Below are 24,805 nucleotides of genomic sequence, written 5' to 3'. Positions count from 1 at the left end.
CAATCTTGTACTACCCAAACTCAGGTTAAATTGAGTTAGGAGTTGGTAGGTTAGCATAGTGTCTCTGCTTTTTCCAAAACAGTGAACAGCGAGTTGGCTTGATTCTTTTGGCAGCCTCAATCCCCCCAGAACATTTACTTTACTACTTTTGTTAACTTTGACATAACTTAATTTGTTGATGAGCTTTGTACAAGAACATCCAATCATGACACACAAAGGGGAAAAAAGGGCTTAAACAAATGCAACAAAATACAACGTTCAATGGGAATTCCCAATTTTTGTCTCCCTGGGCATGCTGGAGCAGAATTGGTGAATTTGCCCATGTCTTTTTTGAGTGTAGGTCTACAACAGCCTGTCGTACTGCGGAGACCATGAGGGAACAGGGAAGGGGCCACCACCAGCAGAAGACATCAGATCCAACGCAGAGGAGGTGAAGGAGCAACAGACGAAGAAAGAGGAGGACGGAGTTCAGTCTTGCTCCAGAATTAAAGAACCCCCTGCAGTGTGGATCTCTGAGCAGCGGTGAGTATGGCCTTATCTGATAACACTAGTTTTAATGTGACTGCTGACATATTGTCTGTATTTATATGGATGTACCTCATTACTTGAAGGCCCGCGTCACATAGTGTGGTGGATTTTGGAAACGGCTGTCTGTCCACCATGTTGGAGAGGCCAACGGTTGGCTGTCTGCACCAACAGAGCCCGTCTGTTGCGGGGATGAAGCCAGGAAGCTGACCAGCTTCCTCTGCTCCTGCAGAGATTCATTTATACAAACCATCACAGCCAGTCTCATTCTCTCACACATATATCAATGAATTTGAGTAGAACATTTACATATGGACATATACATGCACTAGTCATAAAAGGGAGCCTGCTACAGTATATAGAATGGGAAGGCTTATTAGGCTCCCGAAGATGGGTGATAAGAATCTTATTATTTCTAAGAATGTAACTAGATTTACACATCTGACCAAACTAGATCTCACTAGAAGTAAATAGAAAGCGTTTTTAAAATTTGTATGTGATGCCATTGAAAATACTTGTTTCTGATTGGCTAGTAAGTATCATCTCAAATAAAGGTGTTCCACATCTGATAAGCATTTTTTTTTCAGTGAATATTCTAGGACTCCTCGTCATGTATTATCTGTTACTTGAAATATATTTTTCTCTTTTAAATCAGAAAGGAATCATTTAGACGTTGTTAAGAATATCAAAAGAAGGAAAATGACTTACTCACATTTGACCAAAACTCTAAAAGGCAGTGTGCAAACACGCAAGGTTTGCATGTGTGTTTCCACACAGTTCTGTTATTTATTTGCTCACACGCGTCTTCTCAAATCACTCTGTGCTGACAGACGCACTCAGTACTTCTGGTACAGATCAGAAATTAACACCGGCGCAAAGCGATGCGGGAGGCGGCCATGGAGGTGCCATCTGTGTGTCTCTTTGGTTCGGGAGTGTGTCTGTGTGAACAAATCCCTGTTGAGACTCGCGTTGACGCTCATCACAGCCTTCCTAAAAAGAGTGAATCATCATGCCTGCTCGCTCTCCCCCTCTCTGCCTGTTCGGTCTGTCTGAGCCGCGAAAAGACAAAACTGAGTTGAACTTTGCCATATTTTGTTGCTGCCATTGGGAAAGGCAAGGAATGTTGGGTGTGAATGGTTCATGCCAGAAATGCAAATGAATGTAGCTGCTTCATAGCGTGTGGAGTGTATAGGCGCGGTGGAAAAGTGTTTCTCTTTCATGAGCTCAAAAGTTTTTTTCAGACTGTACAAGCCACCGTTTACGATACCGGCAGAGTTTATCCAGTCGCGAAGCCTGTAGTGGAAAATAGACGGGGGGAAAAACAGCCGATTATAACCAGAACGATTGTTTGTCGTAGGAATGTGTTTTTTCTTTTTCTGTGTTTTTTTTCATGCTTATTTGGAGCAGCAGCTGGTCTGGGCCAGGGTTTCCCTCCCTCTCTGACCTGTTTTCATTGGCTGGCTGCAGCAAACCCCGGACCTTGGGCCACACCGTAGGCTCCCCCTTGTTTAGCCTCGGCGGTGGTGTGAGCTCTGATGGGGTCATGAGGCAGTGGGAGGAGATGGTGGGGGTTGGGGGTGGTGGGGGTTCTGGTTTTGGCTTATGAAAGCGGCTCTGTTGAAGCTGAAGTGGGTGCCTCGCTGAGAGACCCTCAGTGTACATGGAGGGCTGGACCCCAGGCCCAGCTGCCACGGTGTTGCAAAGGCCAAACAGATAGCGCACTCACACTGGGTAAATACAGGCACTAAAAAGCTGCTTACAGGTGCTGAAGGACCTGCTGCCCGTCCGTCAGCTCCAGTTACCCTCATATCGATTGCCACCATCACCCCGAGACCAGCAGCATCAATAGGCATCTGACAGGGAAACGCCCTGAGGACCAAACTGAAACCTCTCTGCTCTCTTTGCACCCAACAGATCAAACGAGAAGTATGGCCCTGCGCATGGTGGAGGTGGAGGAATGCGATGCGATGATTGTGGGTTTCGCCTTAAGAATACCAGTGTGCTGCAAAGGTGCACCGACCGCTGCCTGGGGAGCCCGCACTGTAACTGCGGCAACTGTATCGTTGTGTTTGGAGCCAGAGGTAAAGATTGGATGATGAAATACTAAAACAGGGTCCTGACTTTTCTGTTCTGTATATTCTCTCACGTCCTCCTCCGCATTTGCAGGGAACCTCGCCGGACACCTGCGATCTGAGCCACGTGGAAAAGAAAGCCGTCGTTACCCAGTTGACACAGATGAAGGTATATATGTAAATATACATATATACATATATATATATATGTATATATGTATATATGCCGTTCTGTAGAATGTGGTGTCAATTTATATCGACTGACATAAATCCAGAGGAAAGTGTGAGTCTAAAAGATGATTGACTGATATTTATCGAGCGGCGCTGGTTAGATCAGTTCTCCTGCACAGCTCTGGGATCAGCGGGTCATTTTTCTGTTTTAATAATCATGGGGACTAATCAGAATATGTCGGTATTTGATTTTTTTTCATCATGTTTTTATAGCAGTAATACTATTATGCGTATTAACAAAAAACTCCATAAAAAATACGGACTCTTTGTATTTCCGTTACACTATTACACAAACGTCTGTGAAGCAGCTACAACTGTTGTGTAACAAACGGATCTTAAAATACACTGTACATAACATTTTAATTGAAGTCGATAAATCACATTCGTCATTGTTTATGAAGAGTTTCAATAGTTTCAATAATCTCCATCATGGTACTGATGATACTGAAGCATCAGCGTTTTTGAAAAGTGTCACCATGGAAACAGCTACTGCACAGGCTACACGGCTGAGGTAGTTTTAAGCTAAGTTACCCTAACTTTGCACCACAGAGCATCGTATTAATCTGGTGGATGTGGTGGGGTCAGGTCATGTGACCTTCCTATTGATGTGGACCTGTGTTCCAACTTTGAGACTTGTATATACATATACAGCAGGCAATGGGAGTGATCCGAACTAAGATTATCTTCTTGTTTTTAACTGTAAAACAAACATAGTGACCAAAAGTAAAGAGACAAGGCCAGAGAGACAGAACAGTGGCCAGTGTGGGATGTTCCTCATCCTTGAGTACGCGAGGTTCCGATGTGGAAGTGTGGAACATTTTGTCATTAGAGGTTGTACATGCGTCTCTGTGCAGACGTCCAGCACACACCAGTCGGTCGTATCCACGTGGGCACCAACTATCACCACCAGTCAGTCTGATGAATCACCAAAGACCTTCTTTTTTCCTTCTTTATGACACAATATATCAACGTTAACTTTCAAATTCAGTTTGCTGTTATGGAAAATGATTAAAATGAAGAAACAGAATCAAATAATTGCCTTAGACACCTTTTATCTGATTAAGCGGTTAGAACGATTAAACTGCTGCTGCAACCTGACCGCATTCATATAGATATAGATATAGATATAGATATAGATATAGATAGATAGATATATGAAATTGGTAATTCATTTTATTTTATTGGGAATTTTTAAAATATTTTGTGAAGGATTACTAAAAGTTATAAGTTATATTAACCAAGGTATAGATTTCAATCAATAAGGAAGCTGATTAATTATTAATCATAGATACATTACTTGGGGAGAAGGGGTGAGATTAAATAAGTTATTCTTCTTCTCACCCCTTTTCCAACATGTAAAGCAAGGGTTGGACAGCTTCTTTTGCTTTATGCTTTTATTATTTGTGAATATCACTCTTTCTATATCTGTGTTCTATACCTATCTTGTTTTTTCATAGTTTTTTTTTTCTTTACATGATCGGAATAAACACATTTTCAATGCAATTCAATTCAATTTTTTTTCTTGTTCAAACACTCGGAATTGTGCACTAGTTCTATCGATTTACAGTGAATAATCTGTCACTTTTGTTTGAATTTCAAAATTCTACCTTTTATTATAAGGTTGTTTTTTTAATCCAAGTTATAATAAATGGAAGATATGTGGGAGAGGGAGAGGCTCTCATACAGTATGTGACACCCAGGGGGGAAATGTACTCACTTTAGAAATGTAAGATAACACAAGATTTCTATCAGAATCTTATGTTTGACCAGGTAGGAAAAAAGTTAAGAAGTTAAGAGTTCCAGTTGTATGTGCTGTAGATGACTTGCCAATGTGTGCTGAGTACACTTGATATTGAATTGTTTTAAGTAAACAGGGGAGCTTGAAAAGTGGATAATCCCCCCCCCCCCTTTCCTAGGAGTGTGTGAAGACCAACCACTTCACCCAGAGAAACAAAAAGACCACCGGTACTCGGATCTGGGTAAAGGTAGACACGGTGAGGTCGACAACGGCGTGGACAAGGACGGCGGGTGTGAAGACAACCGGCCCGAGGTGGCGGAAAGCTTTGGCGCCGCCTCGTCTGATGGTGAGAAACGGCACGCAGGAGGCCAGCAGATGGAGCCTGACCCCGGCGCATCAGTCCCACTCCCCCCAAAGGATTCTGCCCGGAAGAGCTCGGCCAAGGCCAGGAGGGCGCTGTTCGCCCGCAAACCCCTCGACGCCTCTACCAGTCTGTCCCCACCCCGCAGCGCGTCACCGAGGCCTCCTCCCGCCTCCCTCCCCCCATCCGATTGTCTTGTCTCCACCTCCCCGCTGAGACCAGTCTCACCTGTCCGCGGTCTTTCACCTGTGATAGTCCAGCCCCATGGATCGACCTCCTGCGGGCCGCCGGGCTCCCTGGCAGACACCTCTGCTCAGCGTCACACCAGTTTCCACCCGAGGGACCGACCGTCTGCAGCACGACTGGTGAGTGGCTTCAATAACATGGTGACACAACATCCGTTGTAAATAGCCATTCTTTTTTGCTTGTGTCACAGTCTGGACTTTGCTGTGTATAATTAACACCGGTCAAAAAACGTGGCTTCGGTTCAAACCGCCGTCTTCGCTCACCTGTGACTCGATCCATCTCTGTTAGTTTAGCGTTTTAAATAAATCAGCGTTGGGCTGACAAAGCTAATCTTGTGTGGCTCAGTAAACTCCCAGCGAGTCAACACGGAGAACAAATATAGATAGGCTGGTACATATAAGGTTATTTTAAAGTCGCACATTTATTGGAAAAGGAAGGAAAGGCAACTCTCTTGTTTTATATCACTGGGACCAAAGCCTCCAGCACCCGGACTCAAAAATAATGCCGGGGAGCTCGCAAATAGACACAACATGTTTTCCCTGGGCAGCCGCTGATAAAACGAGAAGCAGGCACGTCGTAAAAAACGCCAACGATCGGAACCACATGTCTACGACAAGAACAACACGGGTGAATATCTCGGTTCGCACTAATGAAATGAAATTTTTTAAAAAACAACATGTCTTCTCCAAACTTGTGGTTATGTTATGGTGTGACCTCACCACTTCCTCTTCGCACTAATATAGGTCTCACAGGAGCAGATACTGATTCACATTCTCCGCAGGGCCGTTTTTCACATCCGCACACAGACACTTCAGTTCACGTCCCCTCCATCTGTAAATTACACTGTGTTTTGTTTTTTGTTAAGCAGATTCGTTACAGACCTTCTGTAAAACTGCTACTGTGAATGAAGAAACCATTGACCTTCTTTATGTCCTTTCTCATGTCAGTTTCCTTAAAGTGCATACAGTGTTTTTAAAAAAAAACTAAATTTAGTCTTTGATTATGTTTCAATATTATTTTACATTTATCATGAGACTGTAAGCTACACATTACAAGTACATATCTTTAATAAATAAATATCTTTAGCAAACAATTGATATTTAATTTAAAAGGATGCTATTAACTTTTATTCATTATTCATCATCATCATCAGATTTCTTTTAAACGTTAAAATTGGTTTTGGCTTCAAAAACACAAATTAAGACATTTTAATATTGTTAACTTCAACTTGAATTCTCAAACAAAGCCTTGATTAACTCTATGGTTTACTGATAAGCTTTGTATGATGTGAACACTCACTATTATGGTTGCTTATGTGGTATTTTAACATGGAATGGTTTGAACAAAAACAACTGAACATAAAGTGACATGTTTAAAAGAGGTTTAAAAATTTTTTTTTAAGTGCAGTAGAAAATGTTTCCTATTAACTTTGATCAATGTAAAAATTGAGACAAAGACTTAATTACAATATTTGTATGATAATAATAAAAGAAAAATAATGAATTTTAACATCTTTCCTGCCGGGTGTGTGTGTAGGGGCACCGGGGCTGCCAGGAAACACAACCATGGCTGTGAAGTAAACTTTTTTGGTAACAGTACTGACACTGCTCATTCATGGTCGACACAAACATAAAAGATTATAAAAGTTGTGAGTCATAGTAAAACTGTAATTAATTTAATAATTATTTCAGCATTAATCCTCAACTGAGCATCCTCCCTTTGCAGGTGGGAGGATGTTTTTCTATCCCAAGTTGGGTTTGCCCCAAGATAAATCTGGTGAGGTTTGTGTCCTGAGTGGAAGTCCACAGAGAGTGCACTTAAGGCCTACAAGGACTTGTTCACTCTGCTCTCACGGACTCTCTTTGTACGGGAATGTGTCCATCGCTTCCCTCCATCGTCTGCTGATGCGGGAGAGTCAAGCCGTTTGGATTCACGCACAGTGCCTCACCGGGAGACGTGTTGGTTGTTTCCTGCCTGTGGTCTCACACAACCACGTCTTTGAAGAGTAACTGGGCAGCAGTCTGTGACCGCACCCAGCGGTGATGTCACAGGGTCGTCGTCAGACATTGAACCAATGACTGTGTAAAGATGGCCGACGCGTCTCCACTTCCACTGTACAAAAATTAAGCCAAAATATCTCATTTGGAGTCAGAGTATGAGCAGTAGTGATCACGATGTGGAGCTGCTGTATTGCATTTCATTACACGTTTTATATTATAGCATCAAATAACTAATTAAAACCAAACTTTTCAGAAAAATTAACACTTAAAATGACAGAAACCATCATCTTAGTTTGGTCCATGTCCCATCTGCTGAAATGGAAGAGGTGGGCTTAATGACCTTACATTGCAGCCGGCCACCAGGGGGCGATCAAGATGTTTTGGCTTCACTTTTGGGGTCGCTGTCATGTCGTCCATCTCTATATACAGTCTCTGCATTACATCATGTGCAGTCAGCAATGACAGAATTCTCAAGGCTTGTTGAGAAGGAACAGACTTGAGAACCACAGCAAATGAAGAGTGATTTCATTTTTGCCATTTTTTCCTGTAATTATTGATTATGGCCACTGTTGTTGTAAAGTCACATAGTCTCCCTTTAAATGGGAATCGGGGAATAAAACAAAGTGCCTCAACCTGTAACCACATTTTGACACACAAATGTGGGGAAGTGTTGATGTAATATGAATCTATTTAACAGTGTATTTTACTGCTGCTCTGTAACTCAGCACCTCAGAGAGCTCAGCTTTCACAAGTTGTTTTCTCAGCACCGAGGCAGAGTGATCAATGAGTCACTGCTATTATACGGCGTGAACAATTTCGTTTGAATCTGCCTCGTCCCTCTGTAATCTGCTCAAAGTTGCTGGTGTGATGACCCGATTCCTCCGGCAGAAACCTTCACGTCTCATTCTTCTCTCGTTTTGTCGTAGTCTGTGGATGAGGTTGGCCCGACCCACATCGCCCAGCATCCCCCGCGGCCCCGGGGAGCCCACAACCTCCTGAGTCACCTCCCTCTGCACTCCCAGCAGCCGAGCAGGGCCCCGAGTCTCCTCATTCCCATCGGGGGGATTCACATGATTCAGCCCCGGTCCCTCCTCCCTCTTTACAGCCTGGTGAGCAGCCCCGCGGTCAACCCCGCAGGCACAGGGTCATCCTGGAGGCAGGGCGGCACTTTGAAGGGGAGGTTCTCTCTGCTGCAGCGCCAAGATACTCTCAAAGAGATGTCGCCCGGCAGCCGAGCCGGCCCGGACCCCGGGGCGTCGGGGGAAATGCCCGGGAGCAGCCGCTCCGACGCCCCGTCGCACAGGAAGAGTCGAGGATGCGTCGGCGTCCAGCCACCGTCGAGTCCTATGGGGGGAGCGAGCGACGCACCTGTTACAGAGAGGTGTGTCCAACCGGAGACCACCCAAGGCCAAAAAAAGACTCCTTCCTCCCAGACACAACTCTGATAGGAGGGGGAGTCTGAAGGGACAGTGCAAAAGACTGACGAGCAGAGCGTGGGCGTGAAAGTCCTGCGCCCACAACTCTGGTTTCGACCTGGAGGAGAAAAAGGCAAGAGCACTTGAGCACCGCTTTTGAATGACGCTGTTATGTAACTATATGAATAATATATACAGACACTATGTTAGATATGCAGTATGTTTTGTAAATCTTTTTTTACCCTCTTGTTTGATGTCATTGGTGTTAATTTATTTATGTTCTATTATGCAAATCCTGTACTATATGCAAAAAGCAGCTGGAATGAAAATAGACAAAGTTTTAATCAATCGCCCTATTTACCCTTTTGACAGCTCTAATATACTATTGCTGTGTTAATGTACTGTATTACCAAAATGGATATAGAAAGGTACTACAACTATTTATTCATCCCAACCAGTATTTTAAAGTGCAATTTTACGTCCAGGTTGTGTTTTTGTAATGTCATTCTTAAAAAGGCTGTGATTATTCTTATTCTTATTATTTGTCAGTTTCTTTGTCGTCGTCGTCGTCGTCGTCGTTGTTGCTGTTGTTGCTGTCGTCGACTTTGTTTGTGTTCGAAGAAGCAGGGATACGATCACCTCCTTTTCTAAGACCTTTGCGAAAAAGCAGTTTGGGTTCGGGACATTCGGATTGCACTGACAAAAACGATATTCAGAGGAAACCTGTTTCATTTACATGGTAGCTACGGTACAGACGTTTCTTTTTTTCTTTCATAAACAGATACATGTATTTTTGTGTTGTTGCTTTTATAAATGATACAATCACTGTCATTATCATGTTTACCATTAAACTTCTCATTTTTACAGATTTATATGAAAACTGTGGTACACGTGTGGGGTTTTTTGAGTCACTTTCTAAATGTGAGGACGTGATGGTGAGTCCGAGCCCGAAGGTGAGAAAGCCACATTTAAACGTGAGAAACGGTTCATAAGGCTAAATCCTAAACATGTCTCATTTTTTTTTTCATCAAGGTCCATGCTTTTTATTTCCTGAGAAACTCACAAAATTGTGGAAAAACTGCTCAGTTTCCCAACTGGATCTGCTCCGAGACGTGAGGGGCTCTTCCCTGGCCAATTACCCATCCCTCCACCAAATATGGTGCAAGTCAGTTCTGTGCTTTTTGAATTATCCTGAAGGAAAAACATCCAACAGAAACAGACACCGGTGAAAAACATGGCTTCCTTGGAGGAAGTAAAAATATTGGCAGCCTAATTCTTTTATTATTTTTCGTGTTCTTATTTGGACATTTTTTGTCTCCAACAAAATCCAATGAAGGTGAATGTTTTTGTCGACGATTCGACGTCCCGCGTCTCACCTTTGGGCTCGGATCCAGAGATAGCTTTGAGTTCAGTTGCCATGGTAACTCACACTGCAGTGAAAAAAAGCCTGTCTTGGATTTAGCACTAAACAAACTGAACCAGGTTTACACCATTTCACACAGCAACTCAACAGCTAATGTGAGCAGACAAACGTTATTGGACAGCGTCAAAAAGGCCAGCGACTTCCAGCGATGCTCACTTGACTCAGTAGTAGTGAGGAAATACTTATATTACCCTAGGAAATACCCTATACTGTTAAATTGACCAATTTAAAGTGGATTTTTTTTAGCACATGGCGTCGACCAGTGATGAGACTTTGTCATGTGTCCGACCCGAGATGGCTCCTGAGTCCCGCACGTGTTCTTTCTTAAATTCATGAAGAGCGTGGATGTAGGGTGCAAGATTCAAAAGACTTTTTTTCCATGTCTTCTTAATTATTTTTGCCTTTTTTTCTCACATAGTATCAGTTTTCATTATTTCCTTTTGCTTAGTAAATCATGATTTGCTGAGGCCTGTTTCGAGGATTGTGGCACCACCCTGTGGCTACGGTAAGGCTCCATGCTTCATGTTGAAATGTTTCCAATCCTGAAAACATGATTATTATTTTTTTATTTTTTTTTTTTACTTCAAATCCATGTCATGCTCTGCTTTGGTATTTTGTCATATCCAATTATTCGTGTACACATGGCTGACATTTGATATTCCTCTCGTCCTCCATGCTGCCATCGATCCGGCTCGTCCCCCCCATCCCCCACCCCCCACCCCACCGGGCCTGAAGGTGACCCATGTGACCACTGGGTGGCAGGAGAAAGCAACTTTAAACAGACTGAACATGATGACGTCACACACTGAAGGTATCAGACCTCATGCTTCTACTGTACCAAACCAATCCGAGGGATGACCCCCATTGCTGGAATAATCAGACAGAGGAAGTGTGGGGGGATTTGATTATGAAAGTCCATAGGAACAGAAACTACAGAGAAGACGATTTTGGGGAAAAAGGAAAAAGATCCAATGATTCAGTTGTTGCTGATTGCTCCTTTTAGCGGCGGTCAATAATCAACTCACTCAGGAGGGCGGTGAGGGTGTTTAATGTCCGGGTCGTCATAGTAACAGAAATAACAAGAGCTGAAAAGTCATCTGCACGTTGACTAAAACACAAAGACATTTGTGTTGTGCTTCCAAAGGAGGAGTGCTACAACAGACATGAATTCATGATTCATGTCAGGGGCTTCTCTTCTTCGCAGTGACCAGGGGGTTCCTGTCAAACCAGCGTGGCCCAGCAGTAACCAGAGCCTCTGACAGGCCACAGCAAATAGCCCTGACTTTTATTTCACGTCGGCAGAACTGGGAAAGTGACGAGAGCGTCACACGCCCACTTTGCTTGGCTTTGGCCTCGTCATAAGAGAATGATCTAGGGGGTTCTGTGGACATCTCACCAGGAGCAACAAATTAAACATATATATTTCTCATTGTTTTTTAGTTTCAGTTTTCTTACTCTCTCCCAAAATGTCTTCACTATAGGACGGCACCGAAATAAATGGGAGAACATTTACATTTTTCCACAACATTTTCAAGCATGTTATCAGTTGCGTTGGTTCCATTCGAACGTGTTGGGAGTCAGCTGAGCTCCATGGTCGCGTCGAAGCTCTTCGGGTCGAGCGGAATGGAGAGAGACAGTATCTTCTGCAACACGCTAATAATTTCACTGATAATTGATCCACCTTCTCAGTGACTTCCAACCATGTGAATGAATAATTGGATCATTTAACCTTAAGTTCCCAATAGTCTAATCAGTCCCCTGGTTAAAGAGCCTGTGAAGAAGCTTCCAGAGGAAGAGAGACAAAGGAGAACATGTGTGAAGTAATAAAGGGGCTCTCTAAGTACCGTAAAAGTATCAAAACTGACAATAAACAGACAAAAACACGGCATAATTCACAGTCCCTCAGCGGATCGCCCTGGCGCCTTCCGCCTCGCGGGCTGCCGCCGACACCGGGTACCGATGAATTGCCGGTAGTCGGGGAGCAGGGAGATAGTTCCTCCAGGGCAGAAGCTGCCCCGCTCTGGGACGGCACGGTCAGAGTGAACAGACACACGGTGAACAGAGGAGGTGGTTGGCCTGGCCGCGCGTCGCTCAGAAAACAGCCGGCCAATCAGAAGAGAGGCTCATAACATATGACGTAGACAGGCCAAATGGACCCGTTTCTTTGCAGAGCTCCTTAAAAAGAGCTATAAAACCCTATTGAGATGTTTTTAGGTACTAAATAAAAAACAAATAAATCTTCTTAAGGGTCAAAACTAAATAAAACACCAGAAAAATCTGTTGCTTTTATTATCAGATTAACGAACATGACTGGGGCATTATAACATATTTTCTTATTCATCCTCCCGATTAACAAATGTTGTCGCAGGATTGAGAGTTTCCATCAACTATGTTCTTGATTTGAATGGTCTAACCCTAACACCCCCCCCCCCCCACCCATCCCTCATGTCAAACACACAGATTGAAACCGCCTCAGTAGTTGTGCAGTTTCGGTCTGTGTGTTAGACATGCAGGCAGCGATGCTGCCATCCCCAAAAAAATCCATCTACTCATGCAAGGGTTTGGTCATATCAGGGCCTTCTCTGTTTGGGTGTGAGTCACCGATCAGAGCCCTTCCCTCACCTCAAACTCCACCGACTGTTGCCGAGTTTGCTTCCTGTCTTCTGCTCCTACGTATTTCTGTTTGCCCACCGAAGGAAAAAGGAATGACGCGACGGTATTTTTCTGTGACGTGGTCACGTTCCTGACAGGGGGAATGATCCGAAGGATGTATTCTAGAGCTGCCACAGTTAATCGATCACTCAATGAATCGACAACTATTTTGATAATCGATTAATCGGTTCAAGTAGTTTTTATGCAAACAAAGGGTCAAAATTCTCTGATTTCGGCTTCTTCAATGTGAATGTTTTCCGGGGTCTTTGCTCCTGTGTGGACAAAACCCCCCCCCATCATCTTGGGGTTTTGGGGAACACGATCCACATTTATCACCATTCTATGACATTTTATGGACCAAACAACTATTCGATTAATCGAGAAAATAACTGACGGTTTAATCCATCATGAGAATAATCGCTAGTTGCAGCCCTAGTGTATTCTATTTTATGCCATATGTGACCTCATAGGTGTTAAAAAAGGATATTCTAACTCTTGGTTTGTCTGCAATGCTAAAAGTATCAATGGAATTAGCTGGACATGCTCTGCAGGTAACACCAGAGCACAGTGTCAGCTCATTGTTTCTGGGTTATTTTAGTCGTATTAATGAAAACACTTCTCTGTCTTCACTCGGGGTGGGGGCTTGTTTGTGTGTGATTGTGTCACGGCCCAATATCTTCAACCTGGTTCCAGGGGAATTCCTCAGGACTCATGCTTTCATGGCCCCCGCTGTTTGTTTGTCATTGCACCATCTCACATTCCTCCGACCCTCTCGGCGGCTGCCGGAAGTGGGAAATGGATGAGGGCTCTTTTTCTTTTTTTTTTACACTACAACTGCCTTCTCTGGAGAAAGCAGCGGGGGGAAATGAGGGGAAGGACCTTTTAGATTGAGCCATTCCTCCAGTCTGCAACAATGGACAAATATTTGCTCTAGAAGAATTGTTAATTCACTGTAACACATTTTTGGGCATCTGGTCATCCTTTTTGCATTCCTCTAACCCATTAACCCCGACAATGACCACACACACATGCAGCACTCAGCAGTGTTTTTTCCTGTCGCCCGTTCTATCTTCTGCGATGTGAAAATTCCTCGACATTTGCAAGAGTTTCCATCCGTCAGCGGAAGCTCTTCAAAGACCGAAAACGATTGCGTCCCTTTCCTGTTTTTATCTGTGACTTCTTCGTCTGGCCTCGACTTCCGGATTGGATTCAAAGCCATCTATGGTAAATTAAAGCACGTGAAACCAATGCTTTTCTTTTACAGTACATACAGCTGAGGAAATTGAAATTTCACTGAAACTTTGACCTCCAGAGATCTGATATTCCTCCATTAAATATATTGTTCATTTTGCCACAACTTCCCACTACCTCTGATGTACCAGAAGAGGAAAACATCTACTTTCACAATTTAAGAAGATTTAGATTTCTGCTAATTGAATTATTTATGTCAGCCAGGGTTTAACCTTATTAGGAATATTGTATTAAAAATACAACAGTTCCATAAAAATATTTATTGCATGTCTTTAAAAAAGGGTCATCTTTGGAATTCATGCTCATATTCAGAAATGATGAAAAAAATGTGTGTTATTTCTGTTATAAGAAATTATAGAGAATGTATAATAATATGCAGCATTGAAATAAAACAGTCAGTCAGGATAAGTCTCTCCTGACTGACTGTCCTGATACAAAGCCTTTATAGTCACTGGATTCAAAACACGTCAGCCACTGATGAATTATGTGAACATTTAATAATTTGAGATTGCGCTGACTGTGTCTCCGCCCGAGTTTCATTCCAATCTAGCCATTCCTCCTCGTGGTATCCTTCTATTAGTAGCACATATTGTTATTAGGCCCTTATTATTATTCTACATACCGGCGGATTTGCATCATGTAATCCATTCTGTGGCTGATAAGAGGAAGGAATACCTCGGGTTGTGTGCGCGACTTACTGTAACTGTTTGGACTGTGTGGTCAAAATCCATGATCACTGTTTTTGTCGGTGGTGTGTGTGTGTGTGTGTGTGTGTGTGTACGTGTGTGTGAGTGTGTCACAGGACCTGATCTACATGCATGGTGGCATGTGTGTGGGTGGCAGAGAGCTGATTTGGCAGGTGGCTGCATATCTCTAAAGGTCAAAGCATGTTACGAGCGGAGATGTTGTCGTGCGACAGTGTACGGGCCTATGAAGCGATCCTGCCATGACCTCACCTCCTCCTCAGGGTGTGTGTGTGTGTGTGTGGGGGGGAGTGGCGGGTTGCTGACAGCCCCCCTTGACTTCATCATCCTCATATCATCCGTGTGGCACATGCAAGCACCGTCTGTTTCTGTGGCCTCTTCATCTGCCGCCTCGCACCTCATGTGCCACGCCTCTGGAAAAACAAGAAGGGAAAGGAAATAACACCTCACGTGGGCTTGATATCACTATCAAAATACTGTGTCATGATTGGTAGATAGTTTGTTATAAGTACTCAACCTCAACACGTCTTCTTCTTCTTCTTCTTGTTCTTCAGCTCTGAGCACATTTACAGTACAAACAGTTTCAACAGACACACTCATCACAGAAGAACATTCATCATTAACAGCTGCTTGTCTCCATCAAGTGTCCCAGTGAGTCAAATCCCAGGACACTGGAGCTGACTCACCTTAACGGAATGTGTTTTATTCCATCATGTGATTACATCCGTGTTATCGGACAGTCATTACACACCCGTTCGTCCATAGGAAAAGTTATTATTGTTGACAAAAATCGATGAGGATTCAAGTTCAGTGTCACCATTCATAAGAAGATTCTATTGTAATATTTTAAGTCAGATTTTAATTGAATTAATTGAATTGCACAAAGTGTGTTGAAGACCTGTTGCTTCAACTTTTCTTATATTTAACTGGTTTATTTTTTCCGATCTGCAAAATCCTTTGTATGTGATTGGGTTTCACTTCTCAGTCTCAGCTCTAGACTCTTTTAATTTTTTTTAATTTGAGCTTTTTTCCCCCTTACCTTGTCCAAATTTGTGCCAAATTCTTCTTGCTTTTCTCGAGTCGCCCTTTGATGTGTCCACAGAGACTGGCACAAAACAAACACACGCCCATGGTGATACACCGACATGTGCCAACCAATCGAACTTCTGTTAGTGCACTCAAGGTCAACTAGGAGAACTGTCTTGCATCTGTGTCTCTCCTCACCATCACCTCAGGCTCGGCACGCCAGACTTTTGCGTCTTCATGTTCACGTCCCACATATGCCGCTCAGATGAGTCTGTAACCTGACCATACAATAATGAGCAAAATCACACCGACTGACGTCAGCGTGCAATGCTGCGCTCGCAGATTCGCTCCTGACTTGCAGCCCTTTGCTGCACATCTTCCCCGCTCTCTCTCTCTCTCTCTCTCACACCACTCCCTCTCATCTGCTAAAATGCCCCGAAAACATAATATGGAAAAAAAGAAAAGAATGCTTGCTCCTCAGTCCAGAAACTAGGGCTCGTCAAAAAAAGTTGCATTTGTGAAAAAACCTCCTTCCAGGTTCTCCCTGCCTTTCTTGGCCAGCTGGAGGCGCTGACAATACTGTGAGTGGAGGTCAGCGCTGGAATGCGAGGAGGGCAGGTGGAGTGTGTTTGTGTTGTGTAACGCCACTGTTCTGCACTGACAGATGAGTAGACAGCGGTGGGAGGGGCCATGGTGATATCACACGCCGGAGGGGGGTTATAAGTATACGTCCTGACGGGGATATGAACACAAGGCACCTGTTGCAGCTCTCCAGCCTCAAAACACGAGAACCTTAAGACTCGACTGCACCGAGTGCTGCTCTCTACAGACATCCAGGATGATGATGATGATGATGATGATGGATTCCTTTTTGTGCAAGACCCTGATGACCTCAATCATCATCTGCATGGCTCTGCAACACGGTGAGACATTTTTCATGTTTCTTTTTTTTTTTAGGATTTTTGAGTGTTTAAAGTGTGTTCTTTTTAAAATCTGTGACAACATTTTTTTGGGAGTGAAATGCAACTTAAGTCCAATTAAAATTCGTTAATAGTTTGTAATAATTGATCAGTCCTTTCTTGATTTTGACATTTCCAGTTGAAGGTTTCAGTAGTAGCGTAAGGATTTGCTGCGATGTTACAAACTTGAAAAGATTTAAAACATTAAAATGCTGGTATACTGCAAAGTACATTTGATGATGAATTAAACAGTTAATGCCGCAGCCTGCCGTCTGCCAATTCATCACGGAGAGAGTAGATACAATACAAGAACTGGGCTCAGCCTGCCATTTACTTTAATAAGTAACCCAACTTCGATTGAAGAATAATCACACTACCACAGAATCTGCAGGAATGTTTGACTTAGGTTAAGTTCCTTGACTTGTAACGTGATAAATAAGTTCCACGACAATCACAACCACATTTGTCCGACCGCACCGATGGGTGTTAGCTCGTGAAGTGGGTTTGTGTTTTTAATCACTAACTGCAGAGTCATAAAGCAAAGCATTAGTAGGCGCTTTTTTAATCTCGGTTTGCTTTGTGTTTCTCCAGGCTGTGGACACCCCTTATCAGACCGGCCGGAGCTGCCAGCTCAGGCTCCGCATTCACAACATGTCAGGACCAAGCGCTGCTCCTGCAACAGCTGGGATGATAAAGAATGCATCTACTTCTGCCACCTGGATATTATCTGGGTCAATACGCCGAGGTGAGGCTGCTGAGTAATTCTGACCCTAACACCAGGCGCCCAACACTTCACCTCTGACCACGGCCCTGGCGACGGTTTCTGAACCAATCCCAGATTTCAACATCCTTTCACCAGGGTTGTGGCTAAGAAGTGTTCCTTTCTCTTTACAGTAAACTTCTTCCGTATGGTCTGGGAAGTCCCCTGTCTCGCCGCCGCCGCCGCCGCTCAACCGACCGTTGCAAGTGCACCGACGGGGCCGACAAAACCTGCTCCAGTTTCTGTCAAGTCAGGTGAGCGCTCTTCCCTCTCAAACTTCTCCCTCTTGCCATCCACCCAGACCTACAGCACAGCAAAATCCCACTCATCACGTACCCTCCCGAGGATGCTAGATAGTATCGATAGTAGCTTTTTGGTCCGTGTCGAACAGTGTGTTGATGTAAGGGACGAGTCAGTGTGCCATGATTCAGCGATAATGGTACGACGGTATGAGGGTAGCAGTCACAGTGGAGGGAATAACCCGCATTTCCTTGGAGGCCTTGAAAGGAACCACAACTGGTTTATTAGCAGTGCTCCTATTTTTGGAGAGTTCAGAATGTTCGTTGTGTCTTCAAAGTTACTGCGGCCATGAAAATGCCAGAATGGATTAGTCACCAGAGCTTATCCTAGGTGGTGTTTCGTTAGGCACGCCCTGCATGTCTGCCCAAAAGGATATAAGTTACAATTGCAAGGAAATTGTTTGGTCAACCCGAAACAAATTTTGCTTCAAAGTGAAAAATGCAAAAAACAAAATCCTCCCTTTGTAGAGGTTAGATTCCCTTGGGCACTGGACGGGTTATGTCCCTGATTTAATGCGGTTTTTGTCTCCTTTCCACAGCAATCAGAATCTGAGGACTGATCCTGGGAGCCCATTGGAAAAATCTGAAAACGGAATCAGCAACAAGTTGCTTGCGTCTTTCAGGTGAATAACAGAGAATCGACGGATCATCCTATGAATCCGTATTGTGCTCAATGTTTGGTGGTCATATTCGAGACACATGACACTCCTCTGACCCGCAGTCTTTGGTTGTTTTTTTTCCCCCCCTCACAGATCTGTGGTTAAGTCCAACATGGCCACCGCAAAAGGCATTCCGTCACCGGACAAGAACACGGCTTCAGTCAACAGGCTCGAGAGCAGAACGAGGAGGTAGAGGACTGAACTAAATAAGGATTCAAACTCATGGACAGGAGTCTCCTCCAGCGGCCTCCGGTGCCAGCACCAGTGTCAACAGCCTTAGCAACTCTGGGGATGCAGAGATGAAAAAGATGCAAGGCACAGGAAGCAGTGGATCAAGCATCTGTTAAAATAAACACAGCGTTGGAAAATTTGGCAGCTCCCTAAGATAGAAATCCTTATCGCAGAAGATGGAGACATTCACAGGCATTTCTTGAACTCCTGAACTTTTTCTTCACCTCATAACAGTCGGCACGCCAAGGAAGGATCTTTCAACTCCAACGACGTGGGAACCGACTTCGGGACTGCAAGAAAAACTTGCAATCACCCAATGTTGACCAGCTATTTGGTTACTCTGGACAAAGTTCTGGTTTGATGGCTTCGTCTGTGAGGAAAGTTTAAGGTCCAGAACTCACGCACCCTGAGGATTATAGGATTATTACACATTCCAGAGATGTATAAACTTGGAAGTTTATTCAAATGTCCTTGACACTATATGTTGCAGACCTTTGGTTTGGTTTTAACATTCCTCTGTATCAGAGCTGGAATCTTGCCTAATGTTTTATGGCTTTTTTTAATTATGACGCTTTTTTTGAAAGTGGCAGCTTGAGCACTGCTGATCAACTCCGCCACAGTGAAATGAAGGTCACTTTAGGATTTATCTAACAAACAATTGGCTTTATACAAGGTCCATTGTCAGCTCCTCAACACACTCACACACATAGTACACTTTCTACCAGCATAACAGTGACAGCGGGACTATTGTGTTGGCTCAAGTGTTTTTTGCATAGCTCCTCTTTAATGTTTTGATTGAAGATAAGCCAAATGTTTCAATGATGTGCAGCTTGCCAAAAAAAATGCAACAGCTCTCTTCCTCCCTCTGACAAATGCACACTTAACTTCTCTGCATTAGTTCTGTATCCATTTACCCCGTCTGCCCTGTTTGGCTGCAGTCATCAGGAACTGACGAGACCAATCCACATAAACAAAAAAAAAAACGTCATTGTAACTTAGAAAATATTAATCCTCCATGCTGTATATGATGGAAAGTTTAGATGTTTACCGTTGAATGATTTAATTTATTTATTCTCTAACTTATTCTGAGATGTATTTATATTTGTGTGAACGATGCACTGGATTGTGCACCGGAGAATAAAAGTGCAAGAACAAACTCTTTGTCAGAATGGTACTTTCATTTTTCATTGGAATTGCTGTGTCACATACTACATCTTCAATTGCAAATGGTACGTTCCATAGTTATATATAAATATATATATAGCTATTCTAGTCTCATCGACCACACACAAGTCAACATGACACATTCATACAGCACTTTGTCTATCACACATCTTTCACAGCTGTCAGGGGCAATGCAGCGATCAAAATCTTGCCCAAGGACACTTTGGCACGGGCACTGGAGGAGCTGGGGATTGAACCACTGACCTTCTGACTAGTGGAACACCCGCCTACACCTCCTGATCCACATTAATGTGAACTGTTAATTGAACACTAATATGACAATATGCACATAACTGAGATTTGTTTTGGTGTGTGTGTGTGTGTGTGTGGGGGGGGGGGGGGGGGTTGGCTTGCTTTCAAGTCTCTTCCTACCGCAAGCTTGTTTTCCAGAACTGGCCTATTGTTGCTTTAACAAAGGTCCAATATTATCATGACCTGGAGAAGAGGGTGCACATTCTGTAGATGATATCCGAACCTCTGACGGAGGGACATTTGCTTTCCAGACAGTCCATTGAAGGGCTGCACGGTGGTGTAGTGGTTAGTGCTGTCCCCTCGCAGCAAGAAGCTCCTTGGTCCGAACCAACCAGGGTCTTTCTGTGTGCAGTTTTTCATGTTCTACCCCGTGCATGTGTGGGTTCTCTCCAGGTTCTCCTGCTTCCCCCCACGGTCCAGAGACATGCAGATTGGGGATTAGGTTAATTGAGACTCTAAATTGAGCGTAGTTGTGATTGTGATTGTGAATGGTTGTTTGTTTCTGTATGTGGCCCTGCGATAGGCTGGCGACCCGTCCAGGGTGAACCCCGCCTCTCGCCCAATGTCAGCTGGGATTGGCTCCAGCGCCCCCGTGACCCTTGAATGGATTAAGTGGTATGGATGATGGATGGATAGTCCATTGAAGAGCTGTTATGCCTCGTGCAGTCAGTGAGTAACTACTTCATATTTATCTTGGTTCAATTATAAAGAGACAGAGCTTATAGGCTGTGAGTTGCAGGGGCAAATCCTTTGTGGACAGTTAATCTACAAGACTGACACATTAAAGAAATTTACCTCTTGTCAAAAGGTTTTTTGAAAAAAAATCAGCCATCTCCCACTGTCTTTATCTGTGGTCAAAGTGTACAACAACTGTCAATGATGAATTTTGACTATGTATTGTATTTTTTTCTCTGCTGAATCCATAACTTTCGTCGAAAAAAAATCATAAAAAGGAGGAGTCTAGGAGAAAATCTATGAAAAAATAATTGCATTTATTTGTAGCTGAACGAGTGTAACTTCATGTACCAATGTTCACATCGGGACCAAACTGCATTTCTAGGTATTGTTAATGCTCAATGATTAAAAGGCAGTGGCCTTCTCCTGCATGTTTAATGTCCATAAAGCCCCTTGTGAGTCGTACCTGAAGGCATGTCTGCTTTAGAGTTGTGCTTTAACATTTGACTCGTCAACACAGTGGACCGGCAGCAGAGCGGAAGGAAGCATGTGGCTGCCACACACGTCACGTCTTTGTCCGTAGTGTAGCGTGCGGCGCTCGTCTCTTCGCGGTGGGTTGCCTGTCCCCCCTGTCGCTCCGTAGGCCGATGTTTACTTTAGGTATAGGCCGAAGATGTTCATTGAAGAGGATGCTGGAGGCCGTCTGGCTTCTAAGTGTCTGCAGGATGTCCTTGGTGTGCGGGTCAACACTTTAATGGACAACAGCACCAAAAAGAAACGTGATCTTTTTGCATTTTTGTGACATGTGTGGATGGAACCGATTGGATCTTGTGTTGGACAGAGGGACGGAAAACACAGTTTGGCTACAGTAACAAAATCCACCTGTGTCTCCGTGAATTTTCACGTGGTGACTTCCTCGTTATTCACCGTGACGTCAGTGTGAACCCTCGGACCTCCCTCGGGCCGGGCGCGCGCCGCGGAGTGTGAATAGCTGACTAAGAGTGTGGAATGAAAACAGGATGCTTTCACTGCGTTCCTGCTGAATTCCTTCAGCGCAGCAGAGAAACAGTGTCGTGGGGGGGGGGGGGGGGGGGGGCAGGAAAAACAGGAGCATGTGCGCTGTTTGCACAGGGAGCTGATAGGGGCTGGATGGAGGGTTGAGATTGCAACCACAATCACGCCGTTGTCATAACACCACAGTTGCATTGTTTTAGTCCTTATTCCATGTTGGCTCCCTGGCTGATGTTCTCCTCGTCATTATGAGTGATATCAACCGTTTGTGAGAGTCTCATGGTCATTTCTGTCCATTCAGTAATGCAATGGATTGACGTAGGCACTGTGAGGCGATACTGTGACAATGACAATGATGACACTCTGATGCCCGGCAGGTATACTGTCAACCAAGTTCACCATCTCAGGACAGTGTTGACTGGCTCGTATTTGCTAAAGGTGGCATTGAACCCAAAGTACAGCTGAGGATGATGTCAATAGTTTTTATTGAACGGAGTGAAATTGCGACCCGATGACAATGATGAAAAGTGAAATAATCATTAAATTCATATTCCTCCTCTGGATCTCATGAATGGCTCATGAGTAGCGGCCTGGACCAAAGTGGTTGAAGGGCTGACAGCATTAATAAAAAATGGCGAAAAAAAGTCAAAGCATAAAGAATTTCACCTGCTGTGATCGACTTTGACCTTAATATGTTCACAAAAATCAATTCCACAAAAGCCACGAATGCACAAATCACAAGTAGAATTAGCAATGCACATATTTATGGCGAATACAAATAAAACAGGCTGGACTTGAATTATAACATAGGCCAACTTTACATGAAAATGTTTTCATTCATTCAGGATGACTTATGATGCATATGAAAGTGCAGAGAAAATGTGCTGTCAGTGTGTGAGGTGGGAAACCAAATCCCTGGAACTGAGACAGGATTGTCTCAGGATTGCTTTGTGACAAAAAATTGTTGTTGTTGTTTTTTGGTCTGATTTGTGTTGTTTTTGCAGTTGCTGTTGTTGCATATTTCCAGTCCGGAGCGCCGGCGATTACAGTAAGAACCCGCGTTTGGTACATTCCTCTTCTTCCTGGGTTTGTTTGCAGGGACCGGAGCGGCTCGGGGACAGGCTGGCCTATCAGCGCCGCCACTGCCGATACCAAAAACACGAAGTCTAGCCACGGCCGCGCGGCCGGGACAAGCAGGAAGGAAGCAGGCCCCCGTCAGGAACGGAGGGGTGAAGTTTCACTCGAGGTAACTTTCCAGTCATTTCGGAGCAAAGTGTCAGGACTTCAAAGGACCCGGGCGAATTCATAGACACATTTCAGAGATGTTTTGGATGGACGGCATTCCTGGATGCTTCCTCACCAAGTTCAGAGGTGAGTCGCATCAAGCAGCAGCAGCAGTTTAATCATTCAAAGACCAAAAACAGTATACATTATGAATATTTAACAGTATATGTGTCCTGTGGGACATGAGCCGAGACCTGAGACCACCAGACGTTCCCTCCACAGCTGTAAACATCTTCACGCGTCTTTATGTTTCAACACTACCTCGCCGGCATGCCCGTACAGGATGGCATTCTTCGCATTATCGCCCGAGATGGTCATCGCACCTCATGGGTGCGGGCACACGTACGCCAGGTAGGGTGTGATAGCCGCTCAGGGTGCATCTGGGGCTCACGTTGCAACAGTATAAACAGTCTGCGAAGAAACATTGTAAGCAGCCTGCGGGCGACGCGGCAGATCGGAATCTGGAATCTGCCATTCAGGCGGCCGACGATGTCCGTCTGCTATCTCCTCAGGTGAAGGCGGGGGCAGGTGGATACGTGATGAGCTGCGGCGGGTCAGCGTGAACGAGGACAAAGGGACGGCGAAGTCACACAGCTTATGGGTACAACAACAACAACAAAAATTAGAGCAAACATTGCTCACTGCACTATCAACTGGAGGTCCTCGAAGAGTTCCTGGGACTCCATGGGATATTTTTTGTCTGTTCCTCAGTTCCTGAGTTATGGTGTTTTGTGAAGGTTTTTTTTTCTTTTTCAGAACATTTGATGTCACAGCAAAGTTGATACCCATAGTATAAAATATCCTCATGTCGCATCATCATTGTGGTTTTCAATCATTCCCTCCACGAGTTATGGCCAAACATGTTTTAATGAGGTCAGGGACCTTGACCTTTGAGCACCAGATCAGTTAATCTTTGAGTCCAAGTGAAAGTTTGTGCCAAATGTGTCGAAAAAGAGGTTTGTCACCGTGGGTTTTTAATTGATTAGGGATGGATCAAACTTTATTAACCATAAGATTATGAGCCGTTTTATGGGGCCCAAGGCGATGGCCGACCTTTGTCTAATGTTAAATCTGAATGTGTATCTGCTGGTATCCACATGAATACATTGATGTGTAAAATTGATGGAGGTCCCCTTTTTAAAGATGACAAATTATAGCAGAATTATAATCCCACTCGCATGCTGAAATTACATTTTCGGAGTGCGCTGTATAAGTTTTAAAGATAACTTTTATTGACCTCTATTGGATCCTAACAAGAGACCCAGAGACAAAAAAAAGAGATTGTTAAGGTTTCAGCCGAACTGAAATAGAGGACGCCACGGTTCACTTTGAACGCATCCTGCACCAGGGCCAAGAAAGATTCAACGGTTGTGGAAAGACTTGGCGACATAACAGCGCACTGACCTGACTAAGTCTAATAACTATCTACGACCATCATGGCCTGAAATTGATTCACAATTCAACGTGGGAGTTTTGGGAAGCTGTGTCCGTCGCGCTTGGATTTGGTGATAAAGTTAGTGAGCAAACGACAACAACAAAAAACTCCCTGACACTGATCACCGACATTCCTTCCAAAAAACAATCAGCACTTCCACACAAGCTCACATTTTCGAGCTCGTTTTATCAAACCCAAGTCCTCTCTGAACGCACAGAGACTGCGGAGGCTGAAGAATGTGGGTTAATGTTTAATACTTTACGACTCCCATCCTCAAAACGATTTCCCTGCTTGATTCGTGCGCCGGTAATGTCACGGCTAATGTCATCTCCACGGCAAATCTCCCCAAAAGGAAATCGGTGTTTTGTATTC

At 44.1% G+C, this 24,805-nt stretch overlaps 2 protein-coding genes and 1 long non-coding RNA gene across 7 annotated transcripts in view; all 3 read left to right on the top strand.

Annotated features, from left to right (window-relative positions):
• hivep3a (HIVEP zinc finger 3a) overlaps positions 1 to 9,468 on the top strand; it is a 36,008-nt gene extending 26,540 nt beyond the window's left edge. For all 5 annotated transcript variants that reach the window (XM_035633369.2, XM_035633370.2, XM_035633368.2 and 2 more), the window contains 5 exons: positions 341 to 522; positions 2,440 to 2,606; positions 2,692 to 2,766; positions 4,745 to 5,292; positions 8,100 to 9,468. In XM_035633369.2, the coding sequence (XP_035489262.2) occupies positions 341 to 522; positions 2,440 to 2,606; positions 2,692 to 2,766; positions 4,745 to 5,292; positions 8,100 to 8,618 (1,491 nt within the window). In that variant the 3' untranslated portion in view covers positions 8,619 to 9,468. The remainder of the gene's footprint in view (positions 1 to 340; positions 523 to 2,439; positions 2,607 to 2,691; positions 2,767 to 4,744; positions 5,293 to 8,099) is intronic.
• A 6,886-nt stretch (positions 9,469 to 16,354) lies between these two features.
• edn2 (endothelin 2) lies at positions 16,355 to 19,708 on the top strand. Its single transcript, XM_035633374.2, has 5 exons — positions 16,355 to 16,567; positions 17,195 to 17,348; positions 17,498 to 17,617; positions 18,202 to 18,285; positions 18,415 to 19,708. Exons 1-5 carry the CDS (start codon positions 16,483 to 16,485, stop codon positions 18,512 to 18,514), a joined length of 543 nt encoding a protein of 180 aa, XP_035489267.1. The 5' UTR covers positions 16,355 to 16,482; the 3' UTR covers positions 18,515 to 19,708.
• A 3,052-nt stretch (positions 19,709 to 22,760) lies between these two features.
• The window catches only part of LOC118311129, a 3,458-nt gene continuing 1,413 nt past the window's right edge, over positions 22,761 to 24,805 (top strand). The window contains exon 1 of the long non-coding RNA XR_004793909.2: positions 22,761 to 23,085. This is a non-coding gene — a long non-coding RNA (uncharacterized LOC118311129). The remainder of the gene's footprint in view (positions 23,086 to 24,805) is intronic.

This window comes from Scophthalmus maximus, chromosome 5, assembly GCF_022379125.1.
Source record: "Scophthalmus maximus strain ysfricsl-2021 chromosome 5, ASM2237912v1, whole genome shotgun sequence".
In the NCBI taxonomy this organism is placed as follows: Eukaryota; Metazoa; Chordata; class Actinopteri; order Pleuronectiformes; family Scophthalmidae; genus Scophthalmus; species Scophthalmus maximus.
Note: the sequence above shows the minus strand (reverse complement) of the source record. Positions and strands in the feature narration are given on the sequence as shown.

Coding starts and splice junctions, on each gene's coding strand:
- edn2 (XM_035633374.2), top strand. CDS start 16,483: ATGATGATGATGATGATGATGATGGATTCCTTTTTGTGCAAGACCCTG. Junction 17,349..17,497: donor ATCTGGGTCAATACGCCGAG/GTGAGGCTGCTG, acceptor TTCTCTTTACAG/TAAACTTCTTCCGTATGGTC. Junction 18,286..18,414: donor AAGTTGCTTGCGTCTTTCAG/GTGAATAACAGA, acceptor CCCCCCTCACAG/ATCTGTGGTTAAGTCCAACA.